This window comes from Rhinatrema bivittatum, chromosome 1 (genome assembly GCF_901001135.1).
Source record: "Rhinatrema bivittatum chromosome 1, aRhiBiv1.1, whole genome shotgun sequence".
NCBI classification, from domain to species: Eukaryota; Metazoa; Chordata; class Amphibia; order Gymnophiona; family Rhinatrematidae; genus Rhinatrema; species Rhinatrema bivittatum.
In genome coordinates, this window is record NC_042615.1 from 14,945,151 (window position 1) to 14,965,279 (window position 20,129).

Here is a 20,129-nt window from a genome sequence, read left to right on the forward strand (position 1 = left end):
AGGGTGTTTTAGTATGCACAGTAAGGAGATACTTGAACAAAAATGGGCTGCATGGTAGAGTTGACAGAAAAAAGCCATTTCTGCACCAATGCCACAAAACAGCATGCTTAACAATATGCCAAACAGCTCCTGGAGAAGTCTCAAAACTTCTGGAACAAAATAATTTGGAGTGATGAGACTAAAATTGTACTTTATGGTCACAACCATAAACACTATGGGGCAGATTTTAAAAGCCCTGCGCGCCTAAATCCAGCCGGATTTACACGCGCAGAGGACTTGCACGCCGGTGCGCCTATGTTGCATAGGCCGCCGGCACACAAAGCCCCGGGACACATGGGAGTGTGTCGGGGGCGGCGCGGCGTTCGGGGGCGTTCTGGCGGCAGTGCCGTGGGTGTGGTGCCGGCCCGGGGGCGTGGCCGAGGCCTCCGAACCAACCCCCAGGCCGGGGAATGGCGTGCCGGCAGTTGGCCAGTGCGAGCAAGTTACGCCTGCCTTGGGCAGCGTAACTTTCTGAACAAAGGTGGGGGAGGGATTTAGTTAGGGCTGGGGAGTGGGTTAGGTAGGGGAAGGTGAGGGGGGGCTGGAAAAAAAGTTACCTCCTCGGCCGCTCCGATTTCGGAGCGGCCTCGAAGGGAACAGAGGCAGGCTGCTCGGCTCGGCGCGCGCAGGTTGCACAATTGTGCACCCCCCTGTGCGCGCTGACCCTGGGTTTTATAACATGCGCGGCAGCGCGTGCATGTTATAAAATCGGGCGTAGATTTGTTCGCGCCGGGTTGCTCGATCAAATCTATGCCCGCGCATAACTTTAAAAATCTACCCCTATGTTTGGAGTGTAGTCAACAAGGTCCATGAAGAGAAGCACATCATCCCTACCGTGAAGCATGGAGGTGGATCTCTGCTGTTTTGGGTGGAGGGGTGAGCTACAATTGAAGACAGGATGAAGGCAGCATCTTATCAGAAAATATTGGAGGACAATTGCATTCATCAGTCAAGAAGCTACACATGGTGCACATTTGGATTTTCCAACATGACAGTGATCCAAAACATAAGGCCAAGTCAACCCTTCAATGGCTGCAGCAGAAGAAAGTGAAGGTTCTGGAGTGGCCATCACAGTCTTCTGACCTCAATATTATTGAGCCACTTTGGGGAGAACTCAAACATGCAGTTCATGCGAGACAACCAAGGAACTTACAGGATCTGCAGGCTTTCTGCCAAGAGGACTGGGCAGCTTTACTATATGAGAAAATAAAGGCCTCATTCACAACTATCTCACAAGACTGCAAGCCGTCACTGATGCAAAAGGGGGCAAAACAAGAGGCTCTCTGACGCTCCCAGCCAAATACCCCTCCCTCCATTATCTAGGTGGAGCCTCAGATCTGTGAGGTAAGAGTAATGCCGAAATTCAAAAACTGTTCTCGCTGACTTGATGATCCCTTTTACTTTGCATGTGCCATGTGGGGCAAAACGGAGCCACTGGTTAGGGGGCATTGTTTTAGAAGTATGGTGCCAGCAGGGCAGGAGCGAATGAGCATCACTCCTGCTGCATAGACGTGAAGATACGTTTGGGCAAGATGGCGGTGATCCTCTTCCCTTCCCTCCAAGCTATGTAGGGCCAGTGTTGGTGGTTGTGCTAACACAATATTGTCAGGCTGAGGGAGGACTTTCTGGGCCAGGGTTGAAGGAATTTATTATTTTGGTGGAGGGGGGGGAGGGTGAATGATTTGGGGATTTTGTACCAGGGATAGGGGAGAATTGGAACTTGGGGCTAGCTGACCCTATAAGGATTATGACCCGGAATGGACAGGATTGTGGCTTTTATTAAACTGTGGTAGTCATGTGTTGCACTTTAGTAAATCCAACAAGAAATAGCTAATGTCAAAACGGCCCTTTAGCGCAGAGTAGTGAATAGTCCCCTTCATGTATTGAGCAAAGAGGAGATGTCTTAATGCCCACCTGAAATGCATTGAAGAAAGGGAGCTTTTAGAAGAGAGAATGCACACATTATAAATTCTGTGGGGTCCAGTTTCAGCCGATGTGGGGCTCTGCTAGTTAACTGGATAAACATATCCGGCTAACTAGCACAGGTATATTCAGCGACGCAGTCAAATATTCACAGCTATCTTAAAGTTAGCCAGTTATGTCTAACCGGCTAACTTTAGGACAGCCCTGTGGCCTGACCAGTTAGCCATATAACTTATGCTCCTCCCAGAAATGCCTCCCACCCACCCCCAGAACGCTTCTGACTTAGGTGGATAAATTCTAGCCGTATAAAACCAGGTAGCCATGGCTTTTGAATGTCAACCTCCATGTCTTTAGTGAGGAATAAGGATAACAGAAGTGTCAGTTTCCCCCCTAAAGTAGGAGAACTCGTTACGATGTAGGAAGAACTATAGAGGCAGGACTCTACCTTCACTGACTCTTCATTATGCTAACCTTATGGGACTGTACTGAAAAATAATCAAATCTGTGGAAACTGAAGCAGTATTGAGCACAACTTCAGGTTTCAGTCTGTGGTTTAATTTAATTGTACCTATTATCTGGAGGACAAGGAAGAGTTCAAATGGGATCTCATTCATCTAATCCCCATGACTTGCCCAGATATATCTTGAGTGCCTCACTAGGGGCTATTGTTGGATTTGGAATTGCAGAACTTCAGTTCAGGATGCCTGCTTATCCTTTTCCATAGAATAAATGGCTTTCAGCTGTTTTAGTCAGCTATCCTCTCATCTGGAGTTCTTTCATCAGCAGAGCAAAGATTGAACATAAAAAGAGGAGAGACCATGCTGAAACAAATAATGTGACTCTAAAGTGACAGTGAATAATATTACAGACTTCCATGAAGCATGGAACCTTTACACTCCGCACTGCGATTCAGACAGTCCCCAAGCCAGAACTGCTTCATTAGCTAGCTGGAACTGGGAGTGCTTTCAGTGGCAACACTTAGTGGTCATTCTTAGGATCCATGTGATCTGGCTTCCGGCTCATGGCTGAGGACTGTTGCTATGATAGGAGGAGGATGCAAAACCTCAATAGGTTCTGATTGAGCTAGAATCCTAAAGGAGCAGAAGCAAGCTGCCAGGCCCAAAAACATAATCTGATTTCTTTATGCATGTCGGCCTTTTTTGAAATTATATGCACAGGCTTTAGCAGTGCAGCACTGCATGTAAGCCATTACATACGGCAATGGCACAGGTTAACTGCCAGTTTTTTGTGATATTTTGTGATGGGATCAAATTGAGCCCAGCTCTAGATTGCAGAAATTAGGATTTATTTCTTTGTGAAAAATTGCCTGTGTATATTCAAAAGCTGCTTTATGGCCCCTCTGTGACACAATAAAGTGATTCACATACTTAAAAAATGGGAATAATGTCAGCAGATGGAGGACTCACAACAGGGTGCAGTGAGCTCTACAAATCATGGATTGACTGAGATTCTAAATGCTCAGTTCGTAGTTTGTATGGTACCATCCTTTATAGCCTATTGTTTATTCAGCTACAGTGTTGGCTGAATGTAGCTCCATTTTAATTACCTACCATGGTTCTGCTTGATTTAAAGGCCATGAACAACCAAAATGATGCCCCAAGGTGGCAGCAGCTCACACTAATACTGTTTTCAGAATCAGTAGTTTTATGTTCCCTAAGCCAACGGCTATTTTCTTAACAGGGGTTTTGCTAGAAAAAACGTTCTGCAGTGAAAAGGTGCAGTCCCATGCATATGTATCACTTCTCAATTCTGATTTCAGACCACACAAATACTGCAGTTTGTGGAAGTTTCCTTACCACTGTACAGGCTAAAGGAAATATGTGCAGAAGAGTCCAAAAATAAACATTCAGTCAGTAGGGTATTTAATCTTTCTTTAGGGAAGAAAAACTTTGAAAGATGTAGCAAAACTGCTAGTCCCAGGTACTCCAACTTTAATAGCATAAAATTAATATTCCATCTACAGACTGGAACCACTGAATTTACTAGTAATACGATTAGCGTATTAATATTCTCTAGTATGTGCCAGCTACAGTACCTGTCTTATGAAGTTAGTATTTGTCAAAGCACTACACCAGTATAGATTCTGTTCACACTAGTATAATAGCACAGTAGTTTGGGGCAGGTCAGGGTCACTTTGACACTGTCTGCTCACATGCTGCAATCTAATGTGTCATGCAAATCCTTTTCTGTCCCCAGCAGTCTTTTTTGCTTGTCCTTGCCACCCTCTGCATATTTCCCAAACACGCTTGAATTCTGTCACTATTTAAGTTAAAGAAAACTTCTCTGTGGCCTATGCTCACCCGCACTAACAAAGTGTAAGCAAGCGTACAACAGTGAGACACATACATTTTAAATTTATTTATATTTATTTATCACCGTATCTTGGTATGCAACTCACAGCAATTAACAACACATTTTAAAAACAGTCAAAAATAGGATTCCCCAAATATATGATAACCTTGTAATAAACCCGACTTCCCCTTCCTGTGCATAATAACTCCCCTTGACATCAACATTGCACTAAACTAAACAGCAGTCAACTCGACACTGCAAAAACGCACTTCCACAGAAACTCTAACCCAAGCTTGCATCCATGGCAAGGCTCAAAAAGAATTTCTGGAATAGCCAGATCCTTTATGATCTTTTTGTAATAGTAAATTATCATGTTAATGTAATTTATAAGGGAACAGAAATAAACAGAAGTTTAACTTGTGAATGCAAAGCCAAGAAGTCAATCATATCTGTAACTGATCTTGGTTAGTGAACAATGAACATAATAGAGGTAACACAGAATTGTTATAAAAAGTTATTTCTAAAAATTGCCCAATATGTATATAAGCAACAAACAATATGTAGACAAATGATATAGATAATACATTAGTCCTAGTAGGGCTGACCTAACATGGGTGTGAGAGCTGGGTCAAATAAGCCTGTGTAACTCTCTCCCCTCTCCTCCCCCCAGTGCAGTCATTCCCCAAGCCCCTCATCCATCCTGCGTGATCCTCTACTTATCATTTATGTGTGCTGCCTCTTTTGCTGGCTTCAATCTACATTTCTGAACCACACAGGGTTCTTTAGTTTCATAGGACCTGGCAGCCCTGCACAATTCAGGTTTCTGGTTGAATCTGGCAGAAGAGGAAGTAGCTAATTTGAATTTGCCCCAGTCTGGATAGAAACCAGGACAAGGTACAGAGACTGTACTACTTATGTATCCAGATTGACAAAGAGGGAGATTCACTATTAATATTTTTATGCCTGACATCAGCATTTGAAACTCTAGTCAGGTGTTTCACAAAGATGTCATGATTTAATCTAGATATTAGTAATATTATCTGTCAGTGGTTTAGTTCATATTTGTACAATATATCAATATGTGCTGTTTGAAAATATTTGTCCTCTTCTATGGACTTTAAAATTTGGGATGTTGCAGTGGTCTGTATTTTCCTTAGTGCTTTTAATATCCACCTGCAGCTTTTGAGATAATTGATCAGATAGTTCAGTACTGACTACAGATTGTTTGTTTGTCATTCAGTTATATATTGTTCTAGATGATGATTCTGTGGTAGAAATCCAGAGATTAAACGGATGTCTTCAGATAGTAGCTGACTGGTTATGCATAAAGAAGTTAGATTGAACCCTAAATCTGAAATAATGTGGGTTAGTAGGTGGAGTAAAGCGTCTAGAAATGTCCCCTTGTTTACTTTATTTTATTTATTTAAAATATTTATATTCTACCTGTTTATCAAGGCCATTCCAAATAGATTACACAAGAAAACATAAAATATAATATAAAACATATATGACTAACATAAAAAAATGAATACAACTTAAATGAAACTAATTAAAAGCATCTCAAAATAAGAATTTGAGTTTTTTTCCTGAATAACTTAACATCTTGAATTAATTTTAGATCATCTATAAGTGTGTTCCATAATGTTGGACCGGCTATTGATAATGCTCACTTTCATGTCTCTTGTAGATGGGCTAATTTAACGTTAGGCACCTTCAAGAGTTGTTGACTGGCAGATCTTAAGCTCTCAAAGGTGATACTTTTTAAACAGAACTCCTTCATGGATGGACAAGTAAATTACTAGGGAATAAACCCTGGTGAATTCTCTTTAAATTCACCTCCCAAAGCTCTTCCAAAAATTTGAAATGAGACTACCCTAATAAATGTCTCCTCGTTTATCTCAAGGGCCCACCCCATACAAAATATAACAAAAGTAACCCCACTGTTGGGCACAAAAAAAAAATGAATTTACCCATATTTATTAATAAATCTTCCTAGCAATAAACAAAATATATTTCATAATAGGCAAGATATATCATCACATACCATTATCACATATTTTCAGTGACCCCCAATTTGACTTAAAACCTTGTCACTGGTTACAATAATTCTGTACTATATTCTCAGCAACTCCCAGTTTAAAATCAAACATATCCCTGAAAACTATAAGGTAATTTTTGGTATTATCTTACCTTAAACTTGTAGCTGCCTTTTAAGGGTGTGACAGCTCTGTTTTAAAATAGGAGAACAACATTTACAAATCCCACCCTTCATGGACATTTTTCATCCATAAGCTAGAAGCTGGGAATGGCCAGAGCCGTCGCTCTCTTCCCAAATGTCCTGAAGCTCTCTCATGCAGGTCTCTCTCTGCATCTGATGATAATGAGGCGGCTCCAGATACTATTACATTGCTGTTAGTCCTTCATTAGTGCTATGAATGTGTCTTACAACTGGATGTATTGCACTTGTATTACAGTAACTTATTATTGCAGTTATGCACTGATAGTTGTATGTAAGTGAATTGGTTAGTATGTAAGAAGTTCTTTCAAGAATGTGGAAGTGTTTAAAGTGAGTTCTGCCAGCAACTATCTCCTAGTTGCTTATACTTGTCCAAAACAATCAACAGAAATCTTGTCATGACATCATACCAGCATTGTTCATGCCAGATATTGAAAACTTTTCTCAATTCAGGAGACGTTACTTGCCATCTGATAGCTGGTGTTTCTGATGTCCAGATTTGAAAAAATGTCCAGATACAAAAGTCATACATTCAGCACTTTGTAAGACTAACAGTTATTTTTGCAGTTTTTGCAATTTCATATGTCCATCTTTGATGAGTTGATGACCACTGACATATATTTCTGTCAGTTTCCCAGCCTTTGGCTAATCAACAGTTCAGCTTGTAGTTGATTTCTAAACCTCCATCTGTCTTAAGAAAACTAGCCTTTCTCTCTTCCTTATCTCACATCACAGAAAAGTAGCAGGAAACTTAAGATAATAGATAATAAAGGTGAAAGGTCAGCTGGAAAGAGGAAACCAGGACTTCTCCTAAACTCAGCAGAATTCAAAGAAAGAAATGGAAGAAAAACAAGGTTACATGATCTACCTAAAAAATTTATTAACTACTAATGTCTATATAAAAAAGGAATATTTAAAAATTAGGCCAAAATATATGACAATCTTGAATCTGATACATTGGGTAGCTGGTAGCCATTGCAAGTGCTTTCTCATTGGGGTCACATATTCATGTGTGTTGCTCCCAGTACCAGATGGGCAGCTGAGTTCTGCAAGTGCTCCAAGACTCAAAGCCGAGACTTAGGGAGCCCAGTGTACAGAAGGAATGACACTCCAACCAAAAACTGTAGTCCATAATTTAGGCGTTTGGCTGGATTCAGGCATTACCATGGAGAAAGAGATATCAGCCTAATAAAAAGTAGCTTTAGCCATCTTAAGAAAATTTGTCAGCTCCACCTTCTTTTAGATGGAAATGACATGTCACGGTTACTTATTTCGTAGTGACCATGAGAACTGACTGTTGTGATTTGTATCATGGTCATCCATTAAGGCGTATCAAGAGACTTCAGTTAATGCAGAATATAGTTGTGAGTTTATTAGCTGAGGCTAGAGATTATGTGATGACCATTTTAAAGAGACTGCACTGGCTGCCAGTAGCCTTGAGGATTAATTTTTAGATTCTTTGTCTTGTTTTTAGGATTTAAAATATGAGGTCAGTCTATCTGAAGACTGTGTTAGTACCATGTAGAAGCATGAAGGCAGAAAAAGACCATATGGCCTATCTAGTCTGCCCATCCACATCAATTATTCAGCTTTATAGTCTCTATGCAATCTCTGAGGTCATCTCAGTAAGCTTTGCTACATGTTTCATCACCCTCAGATGCACAGCTGTTTTTCATCACAGACTTTTCCATGTTTTGCCCTTATGATCTGGAACAAGATTCCACAGGAGGTCCATCTGGAACTTGATACATTTTGATTCTGTTAATAGAACCTAGTTCAAGGCGGTCTGTTTTCTTATTAACCAATGATGTCGTCTTTTTTTTGTCAACAGAATTGTAGGGAAGCCAAGAAATAATCTTCACTGGAATGTTGAAACATTTTTATGATTTTCTGTGTTGCTGATAAAAATGAGAAAGGAATGAGGTGAAGTAAAAACATTTTGTCTGTACTAAAAAGAAAAATATATATATATTTCTGTTTTATAGCTAAAATCAAAATGATAGAATGAGTAAAAATCATTATCCACATTTCTGCTTTTTATTCTTCCCAGACAGTTCTGCCTAAGTTTTATATTTTAGTGAAGAGTACACTATAAAAGGGGCAATTAGAAATTTGAACCTCCGGGAGAGACAATATTATTATCCTGAAAAAACTGAAAAGGATTAAAACAGGATATGAAACACATACCATTGGGATTGTTAAGAACTTACCGAAGATGTATTAAAGAAGACAAAAGCCTGAACTATGTCTAAAATAACACCAATAGCAAAATGGGATAAGACGGGAATATTGAGATACAAGAGTCCTTGTGATTCAATCTGATAAATGAAACCAAATGGAAATCATAGAAATTGTGCAACAAAAGTACATAAAGGATTCTCTAGATATTTCATTTTCGTTTCATTTATTAGATTTATCATTCACGCTATATATTAAAGAGCATGGGACAATATACAACAAAATAAGCCAACTTAAGGTAAATCCAATAAATGTAACATGCAACATTAAAAAATACACAGTCAAAAGGTAACAATGAAACAACTATTTAAGCAATTGTAACACAAGAATCAAGCAAAGCAAATATAAATGATTTTAAAAGGTATTGTGCAAAAAGGAATCAAACAGGGCAGTCCATCAAAATAAATAAAAGCCTTGGTAAACAAAAAAGATTTAATACACTTCCCAAATGTTAGCTAATCAATAGCAATTTGGACCTGATCAGCAAATTGATTCCAAAATGACTGTCTCATACAACTAAAGTCCCACTTCTTAGTGTGAACCAGCTGATACTCTCTAGGTGGAGGCTCAGTTAGTTACAAAGTCTGTGAAGATCATAATCTATGTAAAGGGTTGTTTATTAATAACTTAGCTTTCAGATAAACAGGTCCCATAATCATGCATGGCTTGATAAACAAGATATGTGATTATAAATTGTTGAAATAAGGGGGAATTCAAATTATGTATGTGGCGAATAAATACTAGCAACTGGGGAGAGAGAGACGCAAAACTTACCTGGTAATGAAATTTTGAGAGGATGCTGGCAAAGGCGGATGGCTACAACTCAGTGTTATTTAATTTACAAGCCATTAAGCCCGTTAAAACGGGCTACATTAAATTTTTTTTTTCAGTCCATTTTCGAACACAGCACCCTTCTACACTTTTTCTCCCTCACTCCCCCTTCCCCTCGTTCACTCACCCCCTTCCCTCCACTCAGTCTTACTCTCACCCTCTGTCTCCCACTTCCTCCTTCCCCTCACTCTCACCTCCCTCCCCTTCCCTCAGTCACTCCCACCTCTCTCCCCTTCCCTCAGTCACTCCCCACCCTCTCTCAATCCCATCCCCTCTCCCTCAGCCCTCCTCCACTCCCTTTTTCTCTGCTCCACAACTTCTTACCCTTCTACTTACTCACATCCCTCTGTCTCTCACCTCCCCTTCATTCTCTCTCTCCCCTCACTCTTCCCCACCCCTACCTCCCTCCCTCCCTCCCACACACTCCTCCCTCTCCCTCCCTTCCTCTCAGTCCCTCCCTCCCTCAGTTCCTCTCACTCCCTCCCTCCCTCTCACTCCCTCACCCCTCCCTCTCACGCCCCCTCCCACTCCCTCCCTCACCCCTCCCTCACCCCTCCCTCTCACGCCCCCCTCCCACTCCCTCCCTCTCTCTCACTCCCTCAACCCTCCCTCTCACGCCCCCCTCCCACTCAGTCCCTCCCTCTCTCCTCCCTCCCTCCCTCTCACTCAGTCTCTCTCTCTCTCTCCTCCCTCCCTCTCACTGATATACAAGGAGAAGAGGTACAGCTGCTGTGTTGGATATGTTGATGGCGAGGTGCATTAATTTAAGTCTGGGAAAGCTTGCATAAACAGCCAAGTCTTGAGTCTTTTTCTAAAGGTTAGGAGGCAAGGCTCCTGTCTGAGATCGGGAGGGATGGAGTTCCATAACAGTGGGCCAGCTGTGGAGAGGGCTCGATCTCTTAAGGTAATGTGACTAGTGGTTTTAGTAGGGGGTACATGGAGGGATCCTCTGTATGTGTCTTTAAGATCATGAGAGGTCTTGAACGAGCAGATGTGAATCGGTTATTTACACTTTCAAATATTAGAAGGACTAGGGGGCATTCCATGAAGTTAGCATGTAGCACATTTAAGACTAATCGGAGAAATTTCTTTTTCACTGAATGCACAGTAAAGCTCTGGAATTTGTTGCCAGAGGATGTGGTTAGTGCAGTTAGTGTAGCTGGGTTCAAAAAAGGTTTGGATAAGTTCTTGGAGGAGAAGTCCATTAACGGCTATTAATCAAATTTACTTAGGGAATAGCCACTGCTATTAATTGCATCAGTAGCATGGGATCTTCTTAGTGTTTGGGTAATTGCCAGGTTCTTGTGGCCTGGTTTGGCCTCTGTTGGAAACAGGATGCTGGGCTTGATGGACCCTTGGTCTGACCCAGCATGGCAATTTGTAATGTTCTTATGTTCTTATGTTTTTATCTGAGAAAAGCATTTATTGAAAACGTTTGTGAAATGGTCACCTTGTCAACAAGGAGGGAAGGAAGTAGAGGAAAAGTGATTTCCTTTGAATAGAAGAATGTCTCTTTAAGAGTGTTTGAATTCCAGATTCCTGTCCCTCCCAACGCAGCCTTTGTGGCGAAATATGGAGTCCATGTAGGAGGACAACTTTTACCGTACTATTTTAACCCTTCTAAGATTTAGGAGTTTCCTTTTTGAATAAAGAAATTATGTACATTGACCTTTTAAGGCCCGTTACTTCTTCTACTTCTCCCCCCTTATTTGATTACACCTTCTCAGCAAGCCACATTTTTACTAAACATCATTTGGCTAGGCAGTTCTTAAAATTGCATTTCGTTAATAACTTCATCTTCTCCCTTCTACTATAACAGCTTGCAATATAAAAGGAATTTCAGGGAATTTATTTAAAATTTCTTACTGATTGCATCCCAAACCCCATAGGGTTGCCTATTGCGATTTATAATATCAGCATGCAAAATAAAAACAGACAAAGCAAATTCTAAAAGTTCATATCACATAAAACCAAAAAATCAAATCAAATCAAAGTAAAGCTGCTGCATCCTTCCCACATACATATATTCCCCTTCAGGACCACCCATCCCTTTATTTATTTATTTATTTATTTATTTATTTATTTAGAAAATTTATATACCGATGAATGTTGAGAACATCTCATCGGTTTACATTAAAACAAAATTATAGCCAACTGAGCTTTACATAGAAGTTGGAACTTGGAACCAAATGTAAATAGTAACAGAACAGATAATTAAATACAAGACATTAATTAAATTAAATCCCTTGCCCAACAACCTACCCAATTATACTAAATAAGCATGTTTTAACTTTCATTGCTTCTGCTATCTCTTTAACTTTGTCCCCAAATAGATTGTCACTTGCACATTGTGAATCTGCTATTTCTCATGGACATTGTTTCTAGGGCCTGATGCTCTTATCCAAGTCAGTCTTCTTACTGCAATTGCTATTGCAGATTCGCTTCAGGTGGTATTGAAGAAATCATAAATTGACTGTGTCATATGTTTAGCACAGTCCTTCTTTTCTGCCATGATTTCATTGAAAGGTTGCTGTTATATGTAATGATATCTTTATGCAACCCTGAGCTAGGGAGTCACTCGTGTGTGGCTATTTCTCCTGCTTGTCCATGGAGAAAGTGAAGTTACTTACCTGTAACATGTAGACATCAGGACAAATAGCCACACAATCCTCCCCACCTCTCAGCTAGATAACTGACAAAACTCGCCTGGGGACAGCAGCATAGAAATTTCTGTACATGCTCCAAAGTGTTTCTCTTGTTGGCGCCATCGGATGTTGTCACCCCATGCGTGTGTCTATCTGTCCTGCTGTCCATATAAACACTCGTTACAGGTATTTAACTTTGCTTTATGCTTGTAAATGCCTTTGAAAATTACCCCCAAAATGTTTCAGCAATTTTCCATTTAATGTCTCCTTTATATTTTTATTTACACTATATAAGCCTAGAAACAGAGTTTATCTTTGAGAAGAAAAGAGACAGATTAGATAAAACAGACATTTAAACACCTCAAAAATAAAAATGATGTACAAGAGGCAAACATTTTTCAGTAGAAAGGAAATTGTAGAACAAGAGGCCACAAAATCAGGCACAAAGTGAGTAGATTCAGGCAGAATATAAGAAAAGATTTCATCACAAAAAGCATGAGGGATGCAAGGAGGTGGGAGGCAGTATAAACTGTAACAGAATTCAAGAAAGTATGGTATAAGCAAGAGTTGAAAAGAATTGAAGGGAAAGTCAGAAATCAGCTGTGATGGCATTGCAGAAGGAAGCAAGTTGAGCTCCTGTAGCTTATCTGCCATCATATTCACCTTTTAGTCCTTTACTCTTGTCTTATAGAGCTTTTCGAGCAGCCTCTGCATCATTTTACTAGTCTTTCTCTGGACCACTCATACTTTCCAAGGTACAGCCTCCAGAATTTGATACAATCCTCACCGTACAGAGGCATTATAGCTGCTCCTTTTTTCCTATGCAACCCAGCATTTCTCTGGCACTGGCCACTGTCTTGTCTTACTGTTTCACTATTGCAAAGTCCTTGAATGTCATCCCCTTGAGGTCTCTCACCCCCATCACTTCCTGTTCCCTGAGATTTTTGCACTGCAAATGCTTAACTTTGCACATATTTGCATTGAAGCTTAGCTGCTAAGCACATGATCACTCCTCTTGCTTTCTTACATTACACCTCATTCTGTTACTCTCCCAGAGGTGTCCAGTCTGTTGCAGATCTTATTGTTATTTATGTGATCATAAATTTAAAAAAAAACCCTTTCTTTCTTTTTGCTCCAAGTATCCTCCTTAATCCTGTGCTTTTTTGCTAATTTTATTTGTTTTAGAATTTGATCATTTTGGGTTGTTTGGTTACTTCCATCTCTGCTACCCTCTCAGTAAATATCTGGAATAGAATTTATTTTTCAGCATGTGATGGTACTGGTTTTTATTACTGGAAAGACCAGATGGGACCGTTCGGGTGCTAATGAGGTTTACAATATCTCTGTTATCTGTTCCTACTGACTCATCCTCATTCAGCTGAAACCAAGAATGCATAGATTTTGGTAGCTTGGAGTTGAATTGGAAATTCCATGTTATAGAAGGTCCTTTGCAAAGAATGAAATGACTTAATAATTAATTTAGTCTAATGACTGATTTTTTTTTTTTTAATTTAGGGGGCAAATGCTCTTGTCACGTACACGATCATAAGTGGTGCTGATGACAGTTTCCGTATTGACCCTGAATCTGGAGATCTGATCGCCACCAAACGCTTGGACAGGGAACGCCGCTCCAAGTACTCCCTGTTGGTCCGAGCTGATGATGGCCTGCAGTCCTCAGACATGAGGATTAACATCACAGTCAGCGATGTGAATGATCACATTCCCAAATTCTCTAAGCAAGTGTATTCATTTGACATACCAGAGGATACTGCGCCAGGTAAGAAACAAACAGCCTTTTGTTTCCTTTATGTCTGTTTCTGGTAGAAAAAAAAAAGTATATGTATTGTACTGACTCTAGCACAGAAGGCGTGACTGAACCCTAAACAGTATATGGTACTGACAATCACTGGTCAAGCCTCTGGCTTAGCTTTTTTTTTTTTTTTTTTTTAAATCTGAACTCTACCAGGATAGCTATTGGCTTTAAAGCAGGACTAATGTAGATTTTCTTTAAATAATACTGTAAATGAACTCTGTAACTTTGGAAGCAGTGTCTGTTTTATAATCAATCCTTTTTTTTTTCAAATGGTACTTCCTATGGTATCTTAGTTACCTAGTAAATGATGGCAGATAAAGACGAAAATGGCCTGTCCAGTCAGCCCAGTTGAGATTCTGATATTGCAGGAGTGTGGCTCCATATATGGAGTGATATCACTGCAGGAATTACTTTTATGCAGAAACATTAGAAGCCACTATTGCAGCACCATATAAAAAATAAAAATAAAAAATTATAAAATTAAATAAAAAATTATAAAATTAAAAAATATAAAGCATTGACTTTTTATACTGATGCTGTTTTCAAAGTTGCAGCCTCCCATTTTAATCAGGTACAAGGTTCATTTACTGTGATATCTGTAAAAAAAAACAAAAAAAAACCCCAAAAACATTTGCAGTGGCCCTGCTCTAACATAAGAGAGATTCATTTGTTGCCTATTCATTATTACTATATAAATAGGGGACAGGCCGGGGGGTCCATCAAGCCCAGTATTCTGTTTCCAACAGTGGCTGATCCAGGTCACAGGTACCTGGCAGGATCCCAAGGGGTAGATAGATTCCATGCTGTTAATACCTATGGATAAGTAGTGGCTTTTTCCAAGTCTATCTGGTTAATAACAGTTTATAGACTTCTCCAAGAACTTGTCCATACCTTTTTTAAACCCAGCTATGCTAACTGCCTTTACTATATCCTCCAATAATGAATTCTAGAACTTAATTGTGCATTAAATAAAAAATAAATGTTTCTTTAATTTGTTTTAAATGTGCTACTCACTAACTTCATGGAGTGTCCCCTAGTTTTGTATTTTTTGAAAGAATAAATAATCTATTCACATTTACCTGTTCTATTCCACTCATAATTTTATACAGGTCTATCATATCCCCATCAGCCGTCTTTTCTCCAAGTTCAACAGTGTCAAAAGGGGGAGTCTGTCTGTTCTATTTGGAAATTTGGTCCATCCTTAAAGTACATATAACTGCTATATATATTTTGATTTTATTTATTAAATTTTGTGTTTTGATATTAGAAATAACAACAATACAAAGATAAAATTCCACTGTAGCACAGACATCAGAAGCACATCACAGAAGTAGCTTTTTCATAAAATAACCTAGGAAAAGAAAAGCATAAACAATATAGTGTGCCAAGGCAAAGCCATAGGTGAAAGCTCTAATGATGCTTCAGCCTCAATAAGAATTAGAACTTGGAAACTGTCTAGTCTCTGCAGCGTCAATAAAAGTTTCACAGGCAGATTCCACATCGTAATAGTGTTCCCTCATAGAATTTGCTATTAATCTCATAGTGAAACCTGACACATTTTATTAACCTATTGTCTGAGCAATGGCTTCTCAGGATATCTTCAGGAGCCTGCCACATTTCTGTGAGTTGCCAGAAGCAAGTAGCTTGCCAAAGCATTGCTGATTTTGGATGCCGACAAAACATCTTTTGGAATGGAAATGGAAATAAGACTATTAAAAGATCTTGCTGTAAAAGGATGCCTGTTGTGCAGAAAATCCAAGAGATCACTCCTGGCCCGTGAAGTTTAATAACCAGCCATTAAAAAAGTATTCTTTTTTATATTCTGCTTTTCTGGTACTTCCAAGCAGATTACTTTCAGGTGCTGTCCCCAGAGGACTCACAATTTAGGTTTGTACCTGAGGTAATGGAGAAATGACTTGCCGAAGGTTACAAGGAGTGACAGTGGGACTTGAACCCTGGTTTGCAGCTCACTGCTCCCACCAGGCTACTTCTCCACCCATAACCACTATACATGGCAGAAAGATCCTATTTCTTCACCAATGCTCCAACAATGGTGAGACATCAGACCCATTTTTAGTCAAGACTGGAATATATAGGGTACGAGCAGTATGATATCTTGTATCAATTTTCCTGTGAAGTCACACACGTAGAATTATCTTTGTAGTACACCTCCACTTCCCATCAGGTATACTTCTTCCAAGAACAGTCTTCCAAGCACACTTACAGGAAATTAACAGATCTTCAGTCTAGATATTATTTATTTATTTATTTATTTATTTAACAACTTTTTTTATACCGACATTCGTGGGTACATCATATCGGTTTACATGGAACTAAGAGAAATACAGTGAACGGGGGAGGGGAGTGGAAGAAACGGGGGTATAACAGGGTAAAGGCATAACAGAAGAAAAGTCATGGATGCAGCTAACGAGAAATAATATTATATAATGAAAGTTATAAATAGAATAAACATAAAATAATATAAAAGAAACATGGAGTAGTTAGCATAACGATAATCACATGGAAGATAACAACGAGATGACATAAAATAAATTAGCTTGATAATAATAACGTGGGATGATAATCAAGGGAGAAGCTGGAAGACCTATGCTGGGAAGGCCTACTTAAAGAGCCAGGTCTTTAGCTTTTTCCTAAATTTGTACTGGCAGGGCAAGATATTAGATAGCTATTAAGGAATGGACCAACAACCATTTTTTTTCCAACGGAATCAGTTAATCTCATGAACTCCTGGTTGTCCCCATGGCAAGCATCTCTCTGTTTTTCATGGATTGTTCTTTTGTGGATTCATAATTTCTCACAGGACAAGCAGGATGGTTGTCCTCACAAATGGGTGACATCGAGGATGGAGCCCACCACGGAAAACTTCTGTCAAAGTTTAACAGAACTTTGACTGGCCCCTACTGGGCATGCCCAGCACGGCACTGACCCTGCAGCCAGCAGGGGTCTCCCTTCAGTCTTCTTTTTTCCGCGCAGCAGTTGCCACGCGGCGAAAGGAGCTCTTCTTACCACGTTCCTGACAGGAATTCGGTTTTTTTTCTTCCGAAGAAAATTTGCCCCTCAGGGGTCTCCATTCGACAAATTTTTTTCAACTTCGCGGAATCCGGTAAGTTTTTTGCCAATTTTCATCGACTTCCGTCGATTTTGGCCCTCGAGGCCTGTTGGCAACTACCGATCCCGCGGCTAAATTTTGGCCCAAGGCCATGGCGACGGGGTTTCGTCGATGTCCGGATTGCACCCGGACTATGTCAATCACAGACCCTCATAGGGTTTGTGTTTTATGTTTGGGTAGTGAGCATGATGTCCTGACTTGCACCAAATGTGCCTTAATGACACCCAAAGGGCGCAAAGCCAGGATGGAGAAGATGGGGCTCCTCTTCCATGCACCCACCCCAACGCCATCGATAGCATCGACGTCATTGGAACCGGCACCGTCGAAGTTGCACCATCACCGTCAACCCTCCGGTGACGGTCCACCATCGATGACTTCTCGGCCGTCGACTCCTGTCCCCTCCCCGGATGGGCGAGGAGATCGGAAGGACAAGCATCGCCATCGACGGCACAAGTCTCGGCCCGTCGAGGATCCAGAGCCATTGACCTCCGTACAGGCCGAGCCACCGACTAAAAAGCCTCGGCCAGACCTGGCACCGTCCACGTCTCGTTCGCAGGCACCGAGGAAACCCTCACCCTCTCGGGGTGTGGGAGCCGTGATCCCACCGGTTACGGTGGTCCCTCCGGCTCTGCCTCAGCCTCCCTCTCCCGTCGAGCCGGGTATTGTTACCCCTGGTCTCCGGGCAGAACTGGACCGGCTGGTCCAGGAGGCCATCGAGAAAGCGATGCAAAAGTTCCAGCCTCCACCGGCACCATCTCCGGCACCGATTCTGGCACCGACCCCGGCACCGACTCCGCCACCGGGGAGGGAACCGACCACCGAGCCTCTGGTGGAAGCTCTAGCACTGCTACTGCGCCGCATGAAGGCTCTTATGACGGCACTTCCATCGGTGATTCCAGTAGCACCGACAACACCACCGTCTCCGACAGGTTTTTCATCGGCAGGAGAAACACCGTTCCTGATTCCCCCTTCCAGGGTGGTCCCATCGGTGCCTTCTCGTATTTCTCCACCGATTTATCCTTCGGCTCCATCGATTCCGAGACCGGCACCGATTACATCGGCAGCACCGAAGCCCTCGATGCCATTCTCAGTTCCGCCTGCAGCACCGATTCCATCAAGATTTCACTCGATGCCTTCGGATCCTCAACCAGGTCCTTCAGGGCTTCAAGCCCCACATGATCCCTACGATACCTGGGGTGATGATACATCTTCTGACACAGATTTACCTTCACCACCATCTCCTACAGAGAGTAGAAAACGATCTCCTCCTGAGGATCTCTCTTTTATTAATTTTGTGAAGGAGATGTCAGAAATTGTACCTTTTCAGCTACAATCTGAGACCGATGACAGACACCAGATGATGGAACTGCTCCAATTTCTGGATGCTCCTAAAATCATCGCTTCCATCCCTATTCACCAGGTGTTTCTGGATCTTTTAAAGAAAAACTGGGAATCTCCTTCCTCTGTTTCACCTGTTAACAAGAAAGCTGACTCCACATATCTTGTCCAGTCAGCACCAGGATTTCAGAAGCCTCAACTGGATCATCGCTCTGTTGTGGTTGAGTCCGCGCAAAAGAAGGCCAAGCGTCTAAAGCCACACTCTTCCACTCCACCTACCAAGGACAATAAATTCCTGGATAGTGTGGGACGAAAAGTGTATCATGGAGCTATGTTGATTTCACGCATAGCTTCATATCAACTTTACATGACTCAATACAACAGAGCCATCCTTAAGCAGATGCAAGACTACGCTGACACTTTGCCGGACCAATACCAACCACAGCTTCAAGCCCTTCTTCATAAAGGTTTTGAGGCAGGGAAGCACGAAATTAGAACGGCCTATGACATCTTCGATTCTTCCACAAAAGTTTCAGCCACAGCCATCTCAGCCAGACGTTGGGCTTGGTTAAAGTCATCCAATCTTCGCCCAGAGGTCCAGGATCGTCTAGCTGATTTACCCTGCTTAGGAGACAATTTGTTTTGAGAACAAATTCAGCAAATTATAGCAGAATTAAAAGATCACCACGAGACGTTGAAACAACTCTCATCTATTCCATCTGAGGTGTCCTCCAAACAACCACCTAAGAAGGACTCTAAAAAGTCCTTCTTTCGGCCACGTCGTTACTATCCTCCATCGGCTAGGCCACGTCCTGCACGGTCCTCCAACAGACCTCAGCCACGTCAGCCTAGAAAACAAAGACCTGCTGTAGCCCCTCCCCCTGGGCCTGCGGCGGGCCTTTGACTTCCCTGTAGGGAGCACATGCCAGATCCCTCTTCCAGACATCCCTGTGGGGGGTCGACTGTACCACTTTTTACAACGCTGGACACAGATCACCTCAGATCAGTGGGTGCTAGCGATTATCGCACAGGGTTACCACCTCAACTTCATAACTCTTCCGGCAGACTCCCCGCCTCTTCAAGCATGGAGTCTAACCAGCCATTTGACTCAATTACAACAGGAAGTATCCCTTCTTCTGCAATCAAATGCTATAGAACCCGTCCCTCCCTCTCAACGAGGGAAGGGATTCTACTCCAGGTACTTCCTAATACCAAAGAAATCAGGGGGACTACGTCCCATTTTGGACCTTCGGGCCCTCAACAAGTACCTTCAAAAAGAAAAGTTCAAGATGGTAACCCTGGGCTCGTTGCTCCCTCTGCTGCAAAGGGGAGATTGGCTGTGCTCTCTCGACCTCAAAGACGCTTATACCCACATTGCGATAACACAATCCTATCGCAAGTATCTGCGTTTTCTGGTAGGCCGCAACCATTATCAATACCGGGTACTACCTTTCGGTCTGGCGTCTGCTCCACGAGTCTTTACCAAATGTCTCGTCGTAGTAGCAGCATTCCTCAGGAAGGAAGGTGTCCACGTCTACCCCTACCTGGACGATTGGCTAGTCAGGGCTTCCACCCCTCAGATTGCTCAATCCTCCCTAAAATTGACAATTCAGACACTCCTTT

At 41.7% G+C, this 20,129-nt stretch overlaps 1 protein-coding gene across 1 annotated transcript in view; it reads left to right on the top strand.

Moving 5' to 3' along the window:
• Positions 1 to 20,129, top strand: part of FAT4 (FAT atypical cadherin 4) — a 625,352-nt gene that overhangs the window by 273,489 nt on the left and 331,734 nt on the right. Inside the window, exon 3 of the mRNA XM_029589082.1 lies at positions 13,741 to 14,002. Within this exon, the coding sequence (XP_029444942.1) occupies positions 13,741 to 14,002 (262 nt within the window). The remainder of the gene's footprint in view (positions 1 to 13,740; positions 14,003 to 20,129) is intronic.